Source organism: Anastrepha ludens, chromosome 2 (assembly GCF_028408465.1).
Source record: "Anastrepha ludens isolate Willacy chromosome 2, idAnaLude1.1, whole genome shotgun sequence".
NCBI classification, from domain to species: Eukaryota; Metazoa; Arthropoda; class Insecta; order Diptera; family Tephritidae; genus Anastrepha; species Anastrepha ludens.
In genome coordinates this window covers 4,432,046-4,450,922 of record NC_071498.1, presented here as the reverse complement: position 1 = coordinate 4,450,922, position 18,877 = coordinate 4,432,046, and the positions used below count along the sequence as shown (strand labels likewise).

The 18,877-nt window shown below is 36.7% G+C and overlaps 2 protein-coding genes across 2 annotated transcripts; both read right to left on the bottom strand.

Moving 5' to 3' along the window:
- Positions 1 to 6,873: 6,873 nt before the first annotated feature.
- LOC128856310 (uncharacterized) lies at positions 6,874 to 7,985 on the bottom strand. The gene is made up of 2 exons (XM_054091609.1): positions 7,577 to 7,985; positions 6,874 to 6,896 (listed from the first exon to the last, which is right to left on the bottom strand). Exons 1-2 carry the CDS (start codon positions 7,983 to 7,985, stop codon positions 6,874 to 6,876), a joined length of 432 nt encoding a protein of 143 aa, XP_053947584.1.
- Positions 7,986 to 15,981: 7,996 nt separating this feature from the next.
- LOC128862396 (zinc finger protein 862-like) lies at positions 15,982 to 17,677 on the bottom strand. Its single transcript, XM_054100983.1, is given in 3 exon segments — positions 15,982 to 16,637; positions 16,640 to 16,898; positions 16,988 to 17,677. Coding segments are annotated over 3 exon segments (1,605 nt in total).
- Between the last annotated feature and the right edge of the window lie 1,200 nt (positions 17,678 to 18,877).

Here is an 18,877-nt window from a genome sequence, read left to right as displayed (position 1 = left end):
AGTTTCTCGGCATTACAATTTGAATTTTACATCGCAAGACCCACAATAGGAGCAATCATTCGAGAAACGTGTAATGCTATTTGGCAATGTCTAAAAACAATGGAAATGCCGGAGCCTACGACAGATATGTGGTTGGACATCGCTGAGGAATTCTATAGAAAGACAGATTTTCCGAACTGTGTTGGTGCAATAGATGGCAAACATATTCGTTGTATTAATCCTCGACAAGGAGGGTCCAATTTTTTCAATTACAAGAAATTCTTTTCTATAGTGTTAATGGCGGTAGTCGACGCTAACCTGAGGTTTATTGCTATTGATGTGGGCGCCTATGGAAGTGAAGCAGACTCTACAGTATTTAGGGGCAGTCCATTAGGCAGAAAACTTTACTCAGGTCAATTAAATTTACCACCTCCTCAATTATTGCCAAATACGGACAAAAATCCTCAACCATTCGTAATGGTTGGGGACGAGGCCTTCAAAATTTCCAAAAATTTTTTACGACCATATCCGTCCCGTGGCCTTGATCCATGCAAAAGGGTCTTCAATTACCGACTTACGAGATGTCGACGCACCGTGGAATGTGCATTTGGACTATTAGCCAACAAATGGCGAATTTTCCATACTCCTATTCTCGTACAACCGGATTTCATTGATGAAATCGTTAAAGCTTGCTGCATTTTGCATAATTTTGTTCGTAAAAGAGATGGGATTAATTACGAAGAAAGTGACACATGCACCTTAGTGGACTGTGATGAAGTTGGACAATGTCCACGTGGACATGGATTAGAAATTCGTGATTATTTCGCGAATTATTTTATGGGTCCTGGAGCCGTGCCTTTTCAGGCCCAATATATGTATTAAGATTATAATTTGTTTAATTATATAGATAAACTAACAATTGAAAATATATACATATATGAAAATAAAAAATCTCTTACCTTTTTCTTCCCGCTCATTAACATCCAATTCCGCCCACTCTTGATACAAATTTTCGCCAACTTCTATCCACGCTTTTTCTCTTGCATTCTTATCACTATATTCTTTTGCACTTTTATCCCAAAGGGCCGGCTTTTCTCGAATGCAAGTTATAAATTTATCCGTATCGAACATGATTGCAAAACGCTCCGTTTGAACTGCACAGTGTGACGGTATTCGTAAGAATACTTGTGTCGTCGATGTCTTCCGGTCTTACGGTCAAGCCGGATCGCCGCAGCAAGTTGGGGCAACCGTCCGGTAGGTGCGGCGACAACGCATAGTGTGACAACTGTCATACAAACGCGTACGTCATTGCCATCCTTTCGCGCCGGAGCGTTTTCAACGCAGCGGTGCAAACGCATAGTGTGACTCCGGCCTAAGCGTGCGATGATTTGTCTTCTTAATCTCTAATTGCCGCTACAATAGTATTCATACGGGATATGATTGTTTATTTGATTGATTGTTTAAGTAGTCCTGTAATGACGTAGGCAACACAACAACGAAGAAAGCGAGATTAGAGCAGATAGGACGAATGCAGTTTTGTGTAACAGGATCCACGAGATATTAACAGCACGATTGTGATGGATGAATTATAGCCTTTCGAAATGTGTTGGCTAAATCCAAACTTGGACAACGAAGGTTGTACATTTGCCCCACGTTGGGCGCCAACCACACAGTTTTGGTTTCCGAGCTTTCACAGCTATCACCTATCGGAGCAAAGTCCTGATTGCTGCTGCCACTAGCCACGGGCAAAGCCTCTTACGAAGCTTCATCTCTTTCGGTGGTGTGTTCATACAAAATTACGATGGCGCAGGTATCGCTTTTAGAGAAGGCATCGGTTACTGCTTGCACTCCTCAAATATCATACGATGTACTACTTGCTTTAGATGTAGTTATGCCACACTTTCCCACTTGACATACACGTCTAGGGATCGCAGTTTCTTCCACTCGTCATTAAAATCATGATAATCATTAAATTCATGATTATAATGTATGTAGCAGGTATAAGTTTGGTATAATATGTACGAGGTGTGTTAAAAAAAAAAGGTCAATATTATTTATATTTATTTATTCATCAATTTCTATTTTATCTCCTCGGGGGCCAAATCTGGTGAATACAGTGCCTAAGGTGTTGTTTTTTGGCCAAATAATCTCTCGCAAGCAAAGGTGAGTAAGCAGGTGCATTATCATGATGCAAAAGCCATGCAGTTTTTTTCCACAATTCCGGGCGTTTTTTCGTATTGCTTCACGCAAACAGCGCACAACTCAAGGTAATACTCCTTTTTTCGATTTCATAAAATCGCCGAACACGCAAAACACTTGTCTTATTTATGCCTCTCACAATCCATCAACACGTTAATTATATTCGACTTGTTTGGATAATAGACCTCTATCGTCTTCCTCCTAGATATCTTTTTGATATTCCTGTTGATCATCTGCGCCCTCTCCGATGTTTTGCATTTTCTCTTGTCCACCGAGACATGTATACACACGTGTATATTTAGATTTGCAGGACACTTGGATATCCTACATTTTTGGAGGGGTGGTATATAGAAGACTACCTCCAATGTGGTATATTCGAATTTAATGTATTTAGGAATGTCTTTGAAAACTCTATTTTTACCGTGGTGGTTGGAATAAAAATCGTTTCATTGTATCTAATCTCCCTGTGTGTGAACTGCACAGAGGAAATCGGAACGAATGCTTTTTGATTTCTTTCACCAAATATTCAAGTGGGATACCTCAGAGGACACCATATGTCTCACAAGTTGTGTTTGGAATGAACAATCTTAACCCCCTTTTCTTTACTTTTTCGTTTTGCATTAAATTGTTAGCCGCCTTTAAATAGAGTGCACCCTAATGTAAGAATGAAATCTACATCCTTAATGTTTAGGTCTCTGATGTTGCTGCTAAGCGCTAGACTATTATTCTTATGGCTACAGTTGATTGTATTACAACCCGAGGTGTTAACTAGCATGAAAAACGGCCACTGATACATCAGGGGCGGATTCAGAGGTCATTTTTGGGATGGGAAAATTTTTTTCAGAAACAAAGTTATAACAATATAATGTAGTTTTTTTTAATAATGTTTATTTATTGAATTCTGAACTTTTGTTTTGAATAAACGTTCTACGTGAAATTATTTTATAAAACGAGTTTTGCGAATCTTTCAATGACTGCTAATGTCTGACTTCAATATCTTGTTGTGTGTATAGCAAAGCCAAACCAATCAGTCTTTCTTGTCGCATCGTTGACCTTAGCCATGTTTTCATGCAGCGGAGAGTAGAAAACGAGCGCTCGGAACTTGCATTCGTCACGGGAAGTTTGCAAAATAGACGAAGATAAGCATGAATAGTCGGGAATATTTCCATATCACAGTTCTCCAAAGCTTGCCATGCAGTGGTTGGAAGTTTATTTGTTGGAATTTTCCTCTTCTGCTGCCAATAACATTTCCAGTGGTTCAACTCGCTTTGAACTTTAAACGTTGTACGATGTCATTAGATATGAGTTCTTTGAATCTTTCCATCAAACAGCTGATAAGATTTTCAATCTCAGTCTTATCAAACGCATATACTTTTAGAGGAAGCAGCAAACTCAATTGGAAACCGTCTAAAACTTGTCTTGAGAAACGTGATTTAAGATCTTCGCAGATGGTATCCAATAAAGGAATGTACACCGAAACCCTGTAGTAATCTTTGCAAATGCTGACGCTATAATTCTCGTGTTTCGTTTGTCGTCCACAAGTTCTTGGTTTCTGTTCGTCCTTTTGCGAGTTTCAAGTTTCTGTGCCAGTCCTTTTGCATCTGAATAAATACTTCTGAAGTTTGCATCAGCTTCTTCCCTTCGATTTTGAAAAGTTGCAAGCGTATCTACTGTATCATTGCCGATGCTTTTGCATTACCGATGGATTCTTTCTGAAGCAGTACGCTGAGTGAATGAGTCAAAAATAAAATATCACACAAACAGAAAAGCCCAATGATAAATTCAAATTTGCACAAAGCTGCTATGAGAACTGTTGCTTTCCCTGCTGTTTCCTTGTTTATCCACTCACTTATTTTTGTCAAAGCTTTAACAATTAACATTTTTGCGGCCAATTGAATAACAGCATCATGCCATTGAACCCATCTTGTTTCGCATAGCTGTATAAGTTGTTCTCCAAGTATTTTTGCTAACGCAGTTGAACGTTTAGGAAACGATGTTTTGAAGAACTTGTCAACTTCGCGTATAGTGGTGCAAACCATTCTAATCACTCGAATTTTTGCAGACTTAGAGATAGTGCTGTTTAGATTGTGAGAAAAACAGGGTGTTACTGCCGCGTTTTCTGCTACTTTTCGAATTTCGTTGACAGCTTCACGATCTGACAGCATAACAGCACAGGCATCAGTCCCTATTGCGGCGCACAGTTTTAAGTCAAGATTCATCTTTTTCGTCTCCGCCAGAATAATTTTCCCAAGAGCAACCCCCATGAGAGATAATTCCACATCAGTTTGGCGTTCTTCTTCAGTGGTCTCAGTAGAGGGATCTTCATTTTCCACTTCAGAGTCGTCGGAGTCACTATCTTCTGCGGTGTCATTCTTTGCCAGTTCACCAAAAGCATCAATGTATGTCATAAAATCTTCTCTGATGCAAGGTCCGTTTGCAGTTAAATCAACATAACGTAGGATAAGGTTCACCTGCAATAATGCCACGTACCAAATTTCTACATTATTAAAGATAACAATTTACATGGTGTATATTACTGACATTCTACAAAGAAGATTTTGCTAAAATTATGAGGAATTTTATGGATGTTTCACTATTATAACTGAATGTGTTCCTGAAAGAGTTTTTGCATTATAAACTCTTTCTAAAATCAAATGTTTGACAAAAATCTAAGAGAAACTCCACACGAAATGAATAAATATATGATTCAAAAGTTTTTCATTTTGAAAAAAATGTTAACTGAATGAAAAACTTTTATTAAAGAAACAATAGAGTGTTGAACGTCTGATTAATGAATAAAATATAATATTTATGCAAACGCTCGAACTAATTACATATGAACGAATAATGAATTACCTGAGCTTTTCCTGAAAGATTTGGACATTCGTCAAACACAAGTGAATAGAACTTTGCCAGAGTAACTTTGTTTAAAATTTTCTCCTGTATTTTAGCCTTGCAGCACTCGATCAATTGATTTTGGCTCTTCTTGCAGATATAAGTAGCTCGTGAAGATGCGTTCTGAAGATGAGTTTTCAAAATTGTATCACCTGAATTAATCATCAACCTTAGTGTTGCCCGAAAATTCCCCTCATTCTGCATTGATTTTTCATCTAGATTCATTGGGCCATCGTCTCTGTGACCACGGTACGTAACGTTTTGCCTGCCCAAAAAAATTGTTGCTACTGCGAAGCGAGAAAGTATTTCTCGATTTCTTTATTTCTCTGCGGACGTCGCATTTTTATGATAAAACAGTTGCGAGTGAACTTGTAAAGCGCTGTTCTTTCGAACTAAGTTTTTTAAATTTGTTAGCGGCCGACTGATGCGTACTCCCAAAGAAACGTTCTGCTGATATCCTCCTCCATTTCCAGGCGTAAACCATGGACAATATTTACAGAAAAGTCCTTTCTTTATATCGGATAGTACGAGCCAATCTTTATACTGGTCTAAATATTTTTGTGAGATATAATGCTTTATAGTACCAGAAACAGTTCTCGTTGAAACATGGAAAAGTATAATCTTCTGGTGGTTTCCAAGGGTTTTCAAGTAAAGTTTTTCTTACGTGCTTATCAATTCTCGGGTCGATTTAAAAATCGCTCATTGCTCTGTGAAAACCGTATTCTAGGGATCAAAATAATGAATTCTGATGTCCCCCAATTTGGGTCGAACTTATGGGTAGGGGCAAATTTTGAAAAATCCCCCTTTGACCCATTTAGAGTGCTCCAATCGAGTCCAAATGTATGACCGACCCCCACTAACTTTGGACGGCCAATCCACCCATGCCAGTGGCACACCCCCTGGAACTCCCCTGGGGGGTTCCCCATACAATCATTTCAAAATATCACCATTTTTGGACCTTACATGAAAAAATCAGCTAAATGGCTATGTTTTTTCTTTATTTTTATTTATTTATAATAATATTTATTATTTATTTATAATAATATCTATTTTTTCTCTTAAGAAATTTATTTAGTCAGAACATATGTAAATGAAAAAATTAATTTAAGTGAGTTATAGCAAAGAAACTAAAAAAAATTATTGTTTGAAGTCTTTTTTACTTTCAAGTCTGGGCAATTTCGCACGGCTCTCTAATGTCGTCGCCATAACAGCCTCTACATTTTCCGGTATAACCCGTTTGGAAACGCTAGCTAGCAATTGAACATGTCATTCCGTTCCTTGTATGTGTGATGGAATTTTTGGATCATTAAACGGTGGATCATCTTGATTTAAATATTCTTTCAATGTATCGTAAGGAATGCTTCGCGTGAATGGTGGTTCAAATACGATATTAATATCATTCAAATTGATCATTTCCGTATAACTTGTGCAATTAAAGTTTATATCTGGTTTTTTATAAACTCTTAAGTTCCATTGGCTCGTCAACATCGGTTCGATAGCGTAGAATTTTCTTTATGGCACAGTCACGCTTTTCTTTGCTATCATCAAACAACATTGATAACAAGATATTTTCCGAATGCGCATAATATGAATTATCTTTAATTACTTGATTGACAATTTTGCGTAAACGAGGTTCTAGAAATCGTGACCAACCAATGAACTTGAAAAATAATGCACTGCCGTACACGACAGAGCTGTAATTCTTGATATTGAAGTACATTGGCACATAACATTTAATTATAAATTCAACCAGAATTCTTAAATTTGCATCTGGATTTTCCGTTGTCACATATAATCGCACTAATCTAGCGGCCTTGGTGAGCAACCGAGAATGTACCATTTGTCCTGGTTTAATGTTAGCCAGATCCACCGGAACCACGCCGCTAGAAATTGCATGGGCCATGTCGTATAAGTACTTTGAATCTGTGGAAAATTCAATTTTTTCTGGAGCAGGGGGCATATTTTGCAACTCAATTTTCTGGAAGCCGTCCACCACCTGAAAATATATAATAATAAAATAATTAAAAATGGTTGACAATTATAATAAATGAGTGATAGCAATAACTTCCCGGAAGAGTTTCACAAGTTTCGATTTGACGGCTCAGTTTTCCGGTTGCCGATCTTGGTCCAGTGGTGGTTGATTTATCCAAAGCTTCAAACAAATGCCGAAACGGAAGTTCGTTGAAGTATAGAAGGCAAACGAACCAATGCAATGGTCTTTTTAACAGCAATTCGAATCGTCGTATAATTCCACCGTGTGGGCCAGTGATTGTTGGCTCATCTTCAGTGCATATTCCAATTAATGCATCCAGTGATATATTTTTATCGTTGAAAAAACCATTTAATTTGGTTGTTTTGTATTCAGCGGTTTCATGTTCCAGTCTTACGTAACCAATCAATTCAGAATTGGGTTCTCTCAAAATAACAAGATGAGGTTCTTTTACCATCCTAGTATGATATTTCTCATCAATTTTATCTATCGTTAAAGTATCATCTTTTCTGCCATCGAATGAAAACGCTAACAAATTGGTATCATCTAACCGTTTGCGAAGCACTTCTTGTCTGCATTTCTCTTTTTCTCTGCGAACTTTCGATTTATCCATGATGAGAGGTTCCCTATGCTTATCTTTAATTTTAAAATCTTGCGAAAGAGCGGTTCCCAATGCTGATGCTACTCTGTCAGGCACACCAAATCTGTCACATACCAAGGCAAAGTTAAAACAATCGTATCTCTCTGTGTATTGTGAACTTGTGCTTCTATCCATATCGTCTTGAACCGGTGGCGGTGCGTATGTTGAATCATCGGGATCTTGGTATGTTGGCATTGATGACATAGACGTTGCTCCTTGCTCTTCAGTTCCCATCACAAATGCATCGGTTGTTAGTCTTCTCTGATTATGTTGATCGTGCATGAACTATTTGAGGCGTTCGGGAACCCAGCCGCATGCACATGGAGCTGCCTTTAAATCGCATTTACATATTCCAATGTAAAAAATTGTTTCCAGAGATTTTACATACTCTGTCAATTGTTGGGTGTTGTTTCTTCTCTTGATTTGATCTTGATACTTGTCAAGCAATTTATTCAATTTATTAAATACACTTTTTTTCAGCATTATTTCCATACCAAGTTTTTCCCAAATTCCAATCAACTTATCTTGTACTTGAATAGTGAATGATTTATGGGAAAACTTTTTTTGTTCTGTTTTAGCACGTTTGCTTAAGTAAAAATAATATCTCAAGATATCCAGATGGGTTGTTAAATTAAGATCAGTTAAATCAGTAGGCACACCAAAAACAGTAACATCATGCTTGGGTATAAGACTCATTGGGTTTTCGATAGTTGTTGATGTAGTTGCTTCATCTTGCGGTGTAGAGGATGGTGGATTCATTGTAAACTTTTTGATTTGGAATGGTCACTTCACTTATTCTTTTTTTTTAATATTTTTTTTATCTGAAATTAGCACTTCACACTTTGAGTTCTTCACAACGACTTAATGCATTCACAAAAACTGTTTCGTTATATATGGTCTACGAGACGAGGTAATAAGAATGAAATGGTAATTTCAATTCTACCTGCTGTGTCTTGTGGTTGCTTAAAAAAAACAACACAAGCAATTTTGCGATCTGCAATTGTGTCACAGTGATACCTTCATTGTTTAAAAGGGTTGCGGTGCATTCCAGTGATACCTTAATTGTTGAAATGGTTGCAAAAAACGCGCATTTCTTAAGAAGGCCCCTACCCAAAAGTTCGACCCAAATTGGGGGACATCAGAATTCGTTTTAGAGGTATGGTTCCTTCGGCAAAGTTTCTTATTTTGATCCCTAGAATATGATTTTTACAGAGCAATGGGCGATTTTTTTGCCACAAATCGACCCGGCCTAATAATCACCCATGTCTTTCGAAACGTTGACTGGTATTTGAGAAATTGCAGGAAGCGTCGGAGTTTTTGAAGTCGAGGGTACACTGGTAGATAAAGAATCGGTCTCATCAAGTGTAATATTTCCGTCGTAATAACGGGACATGGGTTTTTTTTTCTATCGACGTTGAATCCAATGGAACACTTTATCATCTTCGTTGTCCTTTTTCTTCGTCGCAGGCGGGAAGAAAGACGAAATAGACTTTTGTCGAGGTGTCTGCGAATGAAATAATCAGTATAAGTCCAAATTTGTTTCTAGCATTTCACTACTTTAGATTAAAAAAATTGCAGAAAAATTGGTGACATATTCTACTTTTGAAACTTTATGTAAAGGCTGTGGATTAGTGGAAAAAAACAGAACAGCGAGAAGTTTCATTTCTCAAAAATTGGCTACCAAGAATTCAATGCCTATGAAGGCGTAGGTGCTTGCGACTATAACTGCGCATTATATTCTGAAACTACATATATTCCACGTGTAATTGACACCCTTTCAGACAACTATCACATTCATAATTAACATGTTTCAAATTCTACTATATTATAAATGACTTTGATTTTTCTAGAATTATGTAGAAGCCAAAAAATCGTAAAATTCTTATCGTGCTCTGCAAAAACTAATATATATATATATATATTATATATTGCACATTTGAGTTTTCGCAAAACAGTATTGTTGCTTTTATCGAGAATCTTATACATATGTACATATTATATATTATTTTCGATCGTATTCAATGACGTGTTTATGCAATAAAAGACGGGTGAATCTAATCAAACTTTTTCTTATCCTGCCCGTTTTCACTACATTTCAATTAGTATTCCAACATAATTTTAGTAAATTTTCCGCGGATATCATCAATAACCGAAAGAATGATATAATTACGTCAAGAGTTTTTACATTATGTAATTACATAAGTTAAACGCATGCGTTGTATTATTATGAATTATATCCGCCATTTTGAATAAGGTGCTTTACATATTATACATTTTTTGACGTAATTTACGTATATTAAGTAAATTACGTCAAAAACTCTAAGTTACGTGTAACTTCGCATCCCTGGTTACAAAGGTGACGCGCAAACAATAGAGACGCAGCTGCGGTGCGGCTTAGCGCGCGCAAGTACGAGCCGCTCTCATGTATGTGCTATAATTTCGTCAATATTTCGAATTTCGGTCTAAAATTTGTACAGTATATTACCAATATATCGCACTTTCAAAATATGTAAAAAACCGAAATTCGAAATTTTCAAAATAAGTTACCAGACTACTACCATAAATGAAATGAAGTTGGTACTTACCATAGCAGGTTCTTTCTTGATACTAAAAAGTTGATTTGATCTCCACTAAATAGTTCTTACAGCGCAAAAAAAAAAAAAACAATAACGCCATGTGGGAATGAAAATTTTTGTCAGTCAACTGGTTTTTCAATGGTCAGGAAACTGCGAGAAACGACGGTGTAAGGAATATACGGGATGAACGATATGAAGTGGTACCTATTCAAAACACCATAACTTTTTTGTGTGAAATTAGTTTTTATTGATTTTAAAGTCAAAATTGTTCAAAAATGATTACAATTTTAACATATATTCACTTTAGTTCGATATGACCACCTTTTGCCTTGACTATACCCTTGAAGCGGTCAAAAAATGAGTTGCATGCTGCACGAATGTGATCTTGAGGTATTTTGGCCCATTCTCGTATAATAGCTTTTTTCAGCGCATCCATACTGGCATATTTTTTAGTCCTCACCTTGCTCTCCAAAATGGACCAGATGGAATAGTCCATCGGATTTGCGTCTGGCGAATTCGAAAGCCATTGTGGGGACGAAATGAAGTGTGGAGCAGGATTTTTTTAACCATTCTTGGTTCACACGAGAGACGGTGAGACGGTGCCTAGTCTTGTTGGAACGTCCATGGTCTGCGGAAATGTTTGCATGTCCACGGCTCTAAAGCAGTTTTTAAAACATTTTCCCGATAATAAGTCGCATTCACTTTGACACCAGGCTCGATAAAACGATTGGAGAGCGTCCATCAGCGGTCACTGCGGCCCAAACCATTACGATGAGAAATTGCTTCGAGTAGCCATACGTAGGCTCAAATTCTCGTATGAGCGTTCGGTCAAGTAAACACGATCGTTTTGATTGTTTTTGAACTGCTCAATTGGGAAATTTTTTTCATCAGAAAACACAATGTTAGGAAATTCGCCACGTTCGTGCAAGCGCAACCACTCCTTTGCTCTTTCGCACCGAACTGTTTTTTGCTGGGGTGAAAGATCGTGTGCCTTTTGGGGCTTGTAAACCTTGACCTTGAGCTCGTTTTTCAATATGCGTCGAATGCTGTCACTATTACGTTTGAATTCCACCCCCCCCGTTGGACCCGCCCCTGGATGCATGCGGGATACAACGGTGATGATCTTTTCCCATTATCCTACTGTTCCTATCCGTTGAGCTTCTTTTGAAACATAGTTCGGATTAAAGCAACAAAAGAAAAGTTGTCCCGCTTAGGAGGATAAGCTGGGGAACAAAAATTATATGTAGAGGGATGAGAATAGATCGGACTCAAATTGAATGCAACTATTTGTAAAAATCTACCGTCTCACCTGTGCAGGGGGGGGGGGGGGGGGGGGGGTACACTTTAACGTTATTTATTTTCCAGTTTTTAAATGTTTGTGTGTGTTGTTTTTGATATTACCGACTTCTCGATCAACTGCAACGCACTGAAACGCTAGGAAATATTTCTGGAACTCTATCTTCGGAATTGCCATCAGAACCGTCTTTGATTTTTCCTTTACTTCCTTTCGGCCGTTGAAACGCGTTCCGCGCACAGTGGGAGAAATGGTCAATCTAGCGGCGCTTTCTAAATAGCTTCTTAAATACAATGAAAAAATACATTACTTTATTCTAAAAATATGTGTTAGTTATTTATTTCTATGTTTTTATGTTTTATTAGAAAACAAACTGTTCAGAGTCGGAGCTCTCAGAATTACTGCCGTCAGGTAGATCATTTATATGTAAAAGAAGGTTTTTGACCTCATCATCTATTTCAATGTGATTTTTGGAGTACTTGGAGGTGCTTTTAGACTTAGATGTAATAATAGGATCTGAAGAAACTAAAAGAGTGTGTATTAAGTTTTTTCGCGTATGGTTCAGTTTATAACTGCGAAAATCTTTATTTCTTGCCTCAAGTGCCTCTTCTGACATCATTTCTATTGGTAGCGAAACTTTTTCAATAATATCTGCTCCGTGTATTAATATTTTATGTACAGATGGAGGCATATAAAACCAAGGATATTCGGAAACAAATAATTCTGCTGTATTCCAAGCATATAAGTTAAATTTTCATTTTATAATTTATGTTTTTAAAAAATATTGCGTGGACAGGAGTCCACATCTTTTCCTTTTATTGTCCACTTAAAAACTGATTTTACAAAATATTCTTACTTCTATATTACAACTATATTTTGGCCAGGTCATGATGCATCCGCATGTGCTGGGAAAATTCCTAAGTTTAGGAAATGCACGGTCAGCGCTTTATTCCTGCGCGTGTGGTGTCGATGTGTGGCTACAAACATTTTCTATGTTTTCAACGCTGAATGTGTTAACTATCCCCCTCTTAAGAATGATCGTCCTCGATCATTAAAAGTAAGGTAGGTCATTGAATTTTATAAAAGTTGGGGGTATATTGCCATTACGAGGTAAGGTTGTTATACCAATATCTGATGGAATTTCCTGCTTCTTTTCAACGTATTTGATCTTAATGGATTTACGTCTAAGAAGAATGATTGATGGCTATTAGTGCAATGAGTATTGCTATTGCAAATGTTCCAATCGTTTCGTGTTTCAGGATTGGATACAGAAAACTGTCTTTAGGTAATTTTTCGGTTATATGGTTGTTAATGTCGGTCAAAAGTGTTTCGTAATTATGAGTCTGAAGGTACCGTCCTGTATTTTCGCAAGTCCATTATTGATGGTCACCAAGTAGGAGTTGGAGTAGTCCAAGATTTCCACCTCGCCGTTAATAAGTCGGAGGAGATGAATCCTGTAATTGGAAGGGATGATCTAACTTTTTAAATTTATATCGTTGGCCTATGGCATTTTTAACGATTTTTTTCTTATTATCTAAAGATCGAAAGCCTATGGCATTTTTAACGATTTTTTTCTTAATATATTATCTAAAGATCGAAAGCCTATGGCATTTTTAACGATTTTTTCCTATTATCTATTATACTAATTATTTTTAAATTTAATGGAATTTAATTTAGTTGAAATTAATTAAATTCGATAGATGTGAATTTAAATTAGTATGAAGAAATTCAGTTAAAACTTTGGTATAAATTCATATTTTTTATAATTAAAATACATTTTTTTTTTGTTTTATGTGAACCAAGTACGACTAACTTCTGATGTTACTTTTGTGTACTATTCTTCCTGATTCGGTCAGTATTGTTGTACTTCTGTCTTCCTTGACTGTTTCCCTTTTGTATTTGGGAGATATCTTTGATCCTAATCTTTTGTTGATTTTAATAAATACAATGTCTCCTGGTAAATATGTTTTTATGGGTGCGCGTTTTTTATTGTGTTGAGTCAAATCCTTAGTCTGTTTTTCTTTAAGTTTGACAATGTTTTCCTGCCTAGCTCGTTCAAACTGTGATGGATCTGTGGTAACGTTTCGTCCAAAAAATACTTCTATGGGTATTTTTCCAGTTGTTGAATGTACTGTGTAATTGTATTCGTAAACTGCTCTGTCTAAAAGTTCGGGGAATGATGAGAAATGTCGTTCAACTTTCAGACATCTAATTATTTCTGTAAGTGTGGAATGGAAACGTTCGATTTGTCCATTGACAGAACTTTTATATGGCGGAGTTTTATAGACTTGAATATTGAGAGTGTCCTCTATCATGAAACTTATTGATGCGGAATTAAGGGATTGCTCGTTGTCAATTACTATTGCTTTTGGGACACCAAATAGAAATAGTAATTCGCGAAGGGGCTCTTTTATGTCTTCAACTGCTTTTGAATTTATTATCCTAGTTTGAACGTACTTTTTTTTTTTTTTTGTTTTTTTTTTTTGTTTGGCGGTGAGGTTGGGTTAAAAATGCCTTCGCATCATATAGTAACCGTCGCTACTACGTGTGTGGTGAATCCACTAAAAATATCCCCCCTCTTCTCTTGGAGTGTTCCCTCCACCCCGGGACTGCTTCCGCAATGCTTCGAGGTAGAGGGCCAAGAGGGCGTCCTAAGAAGGACACTTACTTACTCACCCTGCGTCCAGGGTCGCCTGTTTTGAGAAACCTATGCTCAATGCTCTTCAGCGTGACTTTCCATTTCGCGCTTCTTTTTTCGGATAATATCCTCTACAAAATTTGTGACGGCATTCCATTTTTCTTCGTCTATCATCATTTTGTCGATAATTTCTTCAGGTGTAAATACACCAATAGCTCGTTGCAGACCTGTTCTCTCTACGTTCCACCTCTCGCATTTAAAGAAGGTGTGCTCCGCATCATCATACTCAGTATCTCCGTATATGCAGTTTGGTTGGCTCACTTTACCCATTCGCCACAAATACTTGCGAAAGGACCCATGTCTGGACAAAAACTGTGTGAGGTAATAGTTAACCTCGCCGTGCTTTCTTTCTACCCACTTTTTTAGATCGGGTATTAGTCTTGCTGTCCATCTACCATACCGTTCAGAGTTCCATCTTGCTTGCCAAAGTGTAAGCGTTTGGACTCTAATATCGGAGAAACGTAGTACTGGGGTTTCTGCGTTTTTTGCCTCCCATCTCCGTTTGCGCTCTTGTGCTAGAATATCTATAGGGATGGTTCCGCTGATAACTAACACCGCTGCTTCAGATACTGTTCTATATGACGAAGCCACTCTGAGAGCGCAGGTGCGTTGCACAGATTGCAAAGTTTTCCGCCGGCATTGCACCCTTAGCGAATCTGCCCATATTTCGCATCCGTATAGGAGAATCGAGTTCGTCGTATCGATTAAAAGTTTTCGCTTGTTCTGCGTTGGACCTCCAAGGTTTGCCATGAGCTTACTTAACATGCCACTTACTATGGCAGCTCTTGTGGCAGCACTTATATTACTTTGGCAGCTCTTGTTTGAACGTACTTGGAGAATTTATCTATTGCGGTAAGAACTAGATTTCTTTCGGTTATGTAAATGTCGATATGAAGAATATGTCCTGGATATTCAGGTATCGGGGTTTTCTTTAACTCGGGATTATTGGGATGTCGGTCATATTTATTTTCATTGCATATTGAGCATTCTCGTATTATATTTTTTATTTTTTTCGACATAGACGGGAAAAAGTAGTTATCTAAAATTTGAATTTTATTTTCACAGCTATTTCTGTGTGCTCTTCGATGAGTTTTTATTATGATTTCTTGTTGCTCTTGATCATTAATGATGCCCTGTACTTGGATTTGGGTGAATCTGATTTTGTAGTTTCTAAAGTGAATTGGATAAATATTTTGAATTTTGCCCATGATTGATTCATCTGTTTTTATGCAGTTTATCACGGTAGGATTTAAATATCTTTTCAGGAGGTTTATAAGTTTTGTGGTATCATAATTCGTTTCTTCTATTATGTGCCTATGGTACCAGTGTTGCCAGAACCAATCGCAGCAGCGTACTAAAGCGATGATCAAAAAAGTAATAGATTGCTGTACTCCGTAATAGGGTGTACTCTAGCGGAGAAAGTTGAAATTTTTACATGCGCAATAAGTGGCGGCTCATAGAGTTCTATCAGGCGCTTAGGTTTAAATACGTATTCGTCATTCACAGTTAAACTTAATCAAAATATGTAATGAAAACAAAACAAATTATTTAAAGCGAATTTTTAGAGTATTATATATTTTTTAATAACCGTTGAACATACATAAATATATGTATAAATAAATATATATTTATATATTTATATATATATATATTTTATATATTATTTTGAGATCGAATTTTTTGATTAGATAGTTGTCCTACGTTAGTAAGTTATTCGTAAAGTGGCTTTATTTTAAGCAGTGAAGCACTTGGTTTCCATGAATAACAATTACCATCATGTGTCTCATCGTGCAAAAGTTGTTTCGCATGCAATATACTATCAATTGTTTTTATTTGTAGTCTATTTCTTTGTTTCGTTTTTAACAATGTTAATTGAGAAAATATTCGTTCGGCGGCTGCAGAAGAGTGCGGCAAAGATATAAGAGCATTCACTAAAACAGAAAGATTCGGAAAAAGTGTCTGATCCATGAAGTTTTTACAAACAATAACTTTTGTCCAAAAGTCAACGAAGTTATCATTCACCCACTGTTTGCATTCAGTCGTATCAGGCAATAGACGCCATTCAGCGTCTAATTTCTCGACATCATCGACTAAATGAGGAAATAATTGCATGCTATCAAAAGCTATGCTTTGTATTTCACCGCTCAAAGCCTTTTTAGGATCGAAGTAACTAACAAATGTGAAAGTTGGATCAGAGAAATCAAAACGCAGTTTAATTTGCGAGGCTAATTCAACGTAAAAATTCAAAGCATTAATACGAAATTTGTGAACTTCTTGTTTATCCAAGTCAACGTTTGTTAGTAGGACTTGTGTTTCGGCGCCAAAATACATTTTATCTAATGACATGAATAACCTTGGATTGCACGGATCAATTTTTTCAGCTCAAGTCTGTCGATATGCTCTCTTTCGATGAAGTTTCTAATTAAATTTCTGTATAAATCATTTACACGACTTAGTAGCAGATGGATTTGTGGCCTCTCTCCTTGAAAAATTAGATTAAGCCGATTGACTATTTCCAAAACAAATGACAAAAACGAATAATAGATTTTAGTGATTGGAGTTTTTAATTGCTGCAACATGATGTGGGTCGATTGAAAGTCAAACTCTAATATACGATCAACTGCAGCCTGTACAGGAAAAAGCCCATAAATATATGTTCATAAAGTATAATTGCATGCATTGCATTCACTATAATTTATGTAAAAATCTGACTCACCTGAACAGATAGCCATCGAGTTTGGCTAGGACGCAAAATCTTATGCGGTTTCAAGTCAATAAATGTTTGAATTTCTATGAGCCTTGACATTCGTTTGCTGCTGTGTGCGAAGTATTTATACACTCCTCTTGTTAAATCCTCCAAACTTTTCGGTAATTTTTGTGCAGCAGCTGATGAACACAAATGAAGCGAGTGATATACGCAGCCCAAGACAAAAATATTCGGTAGAATTTCTTGAAAACGTGCCCGAACTCCACTTATCTGACCCATCATGACACTGCAATTATCCGCAGCGAGGCCTACGATATTCGATAAAGGTATTGAATTTGATTGAAAATATCCACATACCACGTTAAATAGCGCTTCTGCAGTTCCACTTGTTATTTTGAGCAATCCGAAAAATTTGTGGTTCACTTTTCCATGCTCATAATATCGTACTACTACTGCCAAAGACTTTTCGATGCCTATATCGGTGGTTTCATCGATAATTATTGAGAATTTATTTTGCTGCAATGATTTTCGAATCAATGATAATTGCTCTTGTGCACTACAATCGATAGTTAAGTGGGTCGCTTTTGTGCGTGCACACTTGATTTCTTTAGCAATTTTCGAGTCCTCAGCTACAGATGCCACTAATTTCGGTAGATGATCCATTAAAGCGAAAGACAAGTTATGCTCATGCAAAAACATTGCCATTTTTAACTCTGCAGATTTTACTGCATTGTGCTGATCATTCGGACGTTCAAGTATCTTATCGATTTTTATTGTGGATTTAGCATTCTTCAAATTCTCGAGATGATTCTCAGATTTTTCATGCCGCTGTAAGTGTGTGATTCCATTTTGAAGAGATTTACTGCATGCCTTGCAAAACGCTCCACCATTCCGTTCCTCCAGCCAAAGAAAATTTTTTTTCCATTCATCTTTGAACTTTTGTTTGAAGCTTTTTGTTTTTGGTTTGTTATTATTTTCTTTGTCATTGAAAACCTCAGTAAATATCACTTCTTCATTGGCACGGTCTTCTTCATTTGCACGATCTTCACACGCCGACATAGTTTCCGCATCACTTGTTCTTTTCGTTTAATAATAAATCTGCAAGACAAAATACGGATTCCTTCTTATACATACATATAGATATTCTTTTATATTAAATTCTTGTTCATGGTCCATTGAAAAAATAATCCGCAATTATTTCACGTGAGAAAATGTTCAGAAACACTCACCTTTCCATACTGATGTATCAACAGGATTTAATTGACTAAAACGAAAACAAAACACTCACTATCACACTGACATGCTCATCACAGTGACAATTCTCGAACTGAATAAACTTCTAACAAAGCAGTAAAGCTCATTCAGAAAGGCAGAGTCAAATAAACGTCATAACACAGTCAGTAACACAGGATATCACTAATTAACATATGTATATTCTTCCAACATTAGCGGGTTTAATATTTTAAGCCTTTATGGCCAATGCGCACGTTGCAAGTTGCAACGTGTTGTATAGTGTTGTTATACATATTCAAAATTGACGATGTGCAGTAGCGGAGAAATTATTGTCAAAAGGGCGAATTAAACAAAAATATCTCCATACATATGTCCTTTTAGTATACATCATGTTTACTTTTATGGCTGGTGCTCGCCCTCTCTCGTTAACAATGGGACTTACATAAGCAGCGATGGATAAAGAAGGTTTCCCAATACGTCTTTTATAAAACATTTTTTTCAAAATTTGGCTGAAATTGTAATTTAAAACATGAACAATTTTTTTCCTGTGTCCTCTTAGAATTGGAAATTGTAATAGATTTCATATGAAGTGTAATAGCGTAATAAACTATGAACAAATTTAATGGATCTATTACAATTGTAATAGACTGGCAACACTGTGTGGTA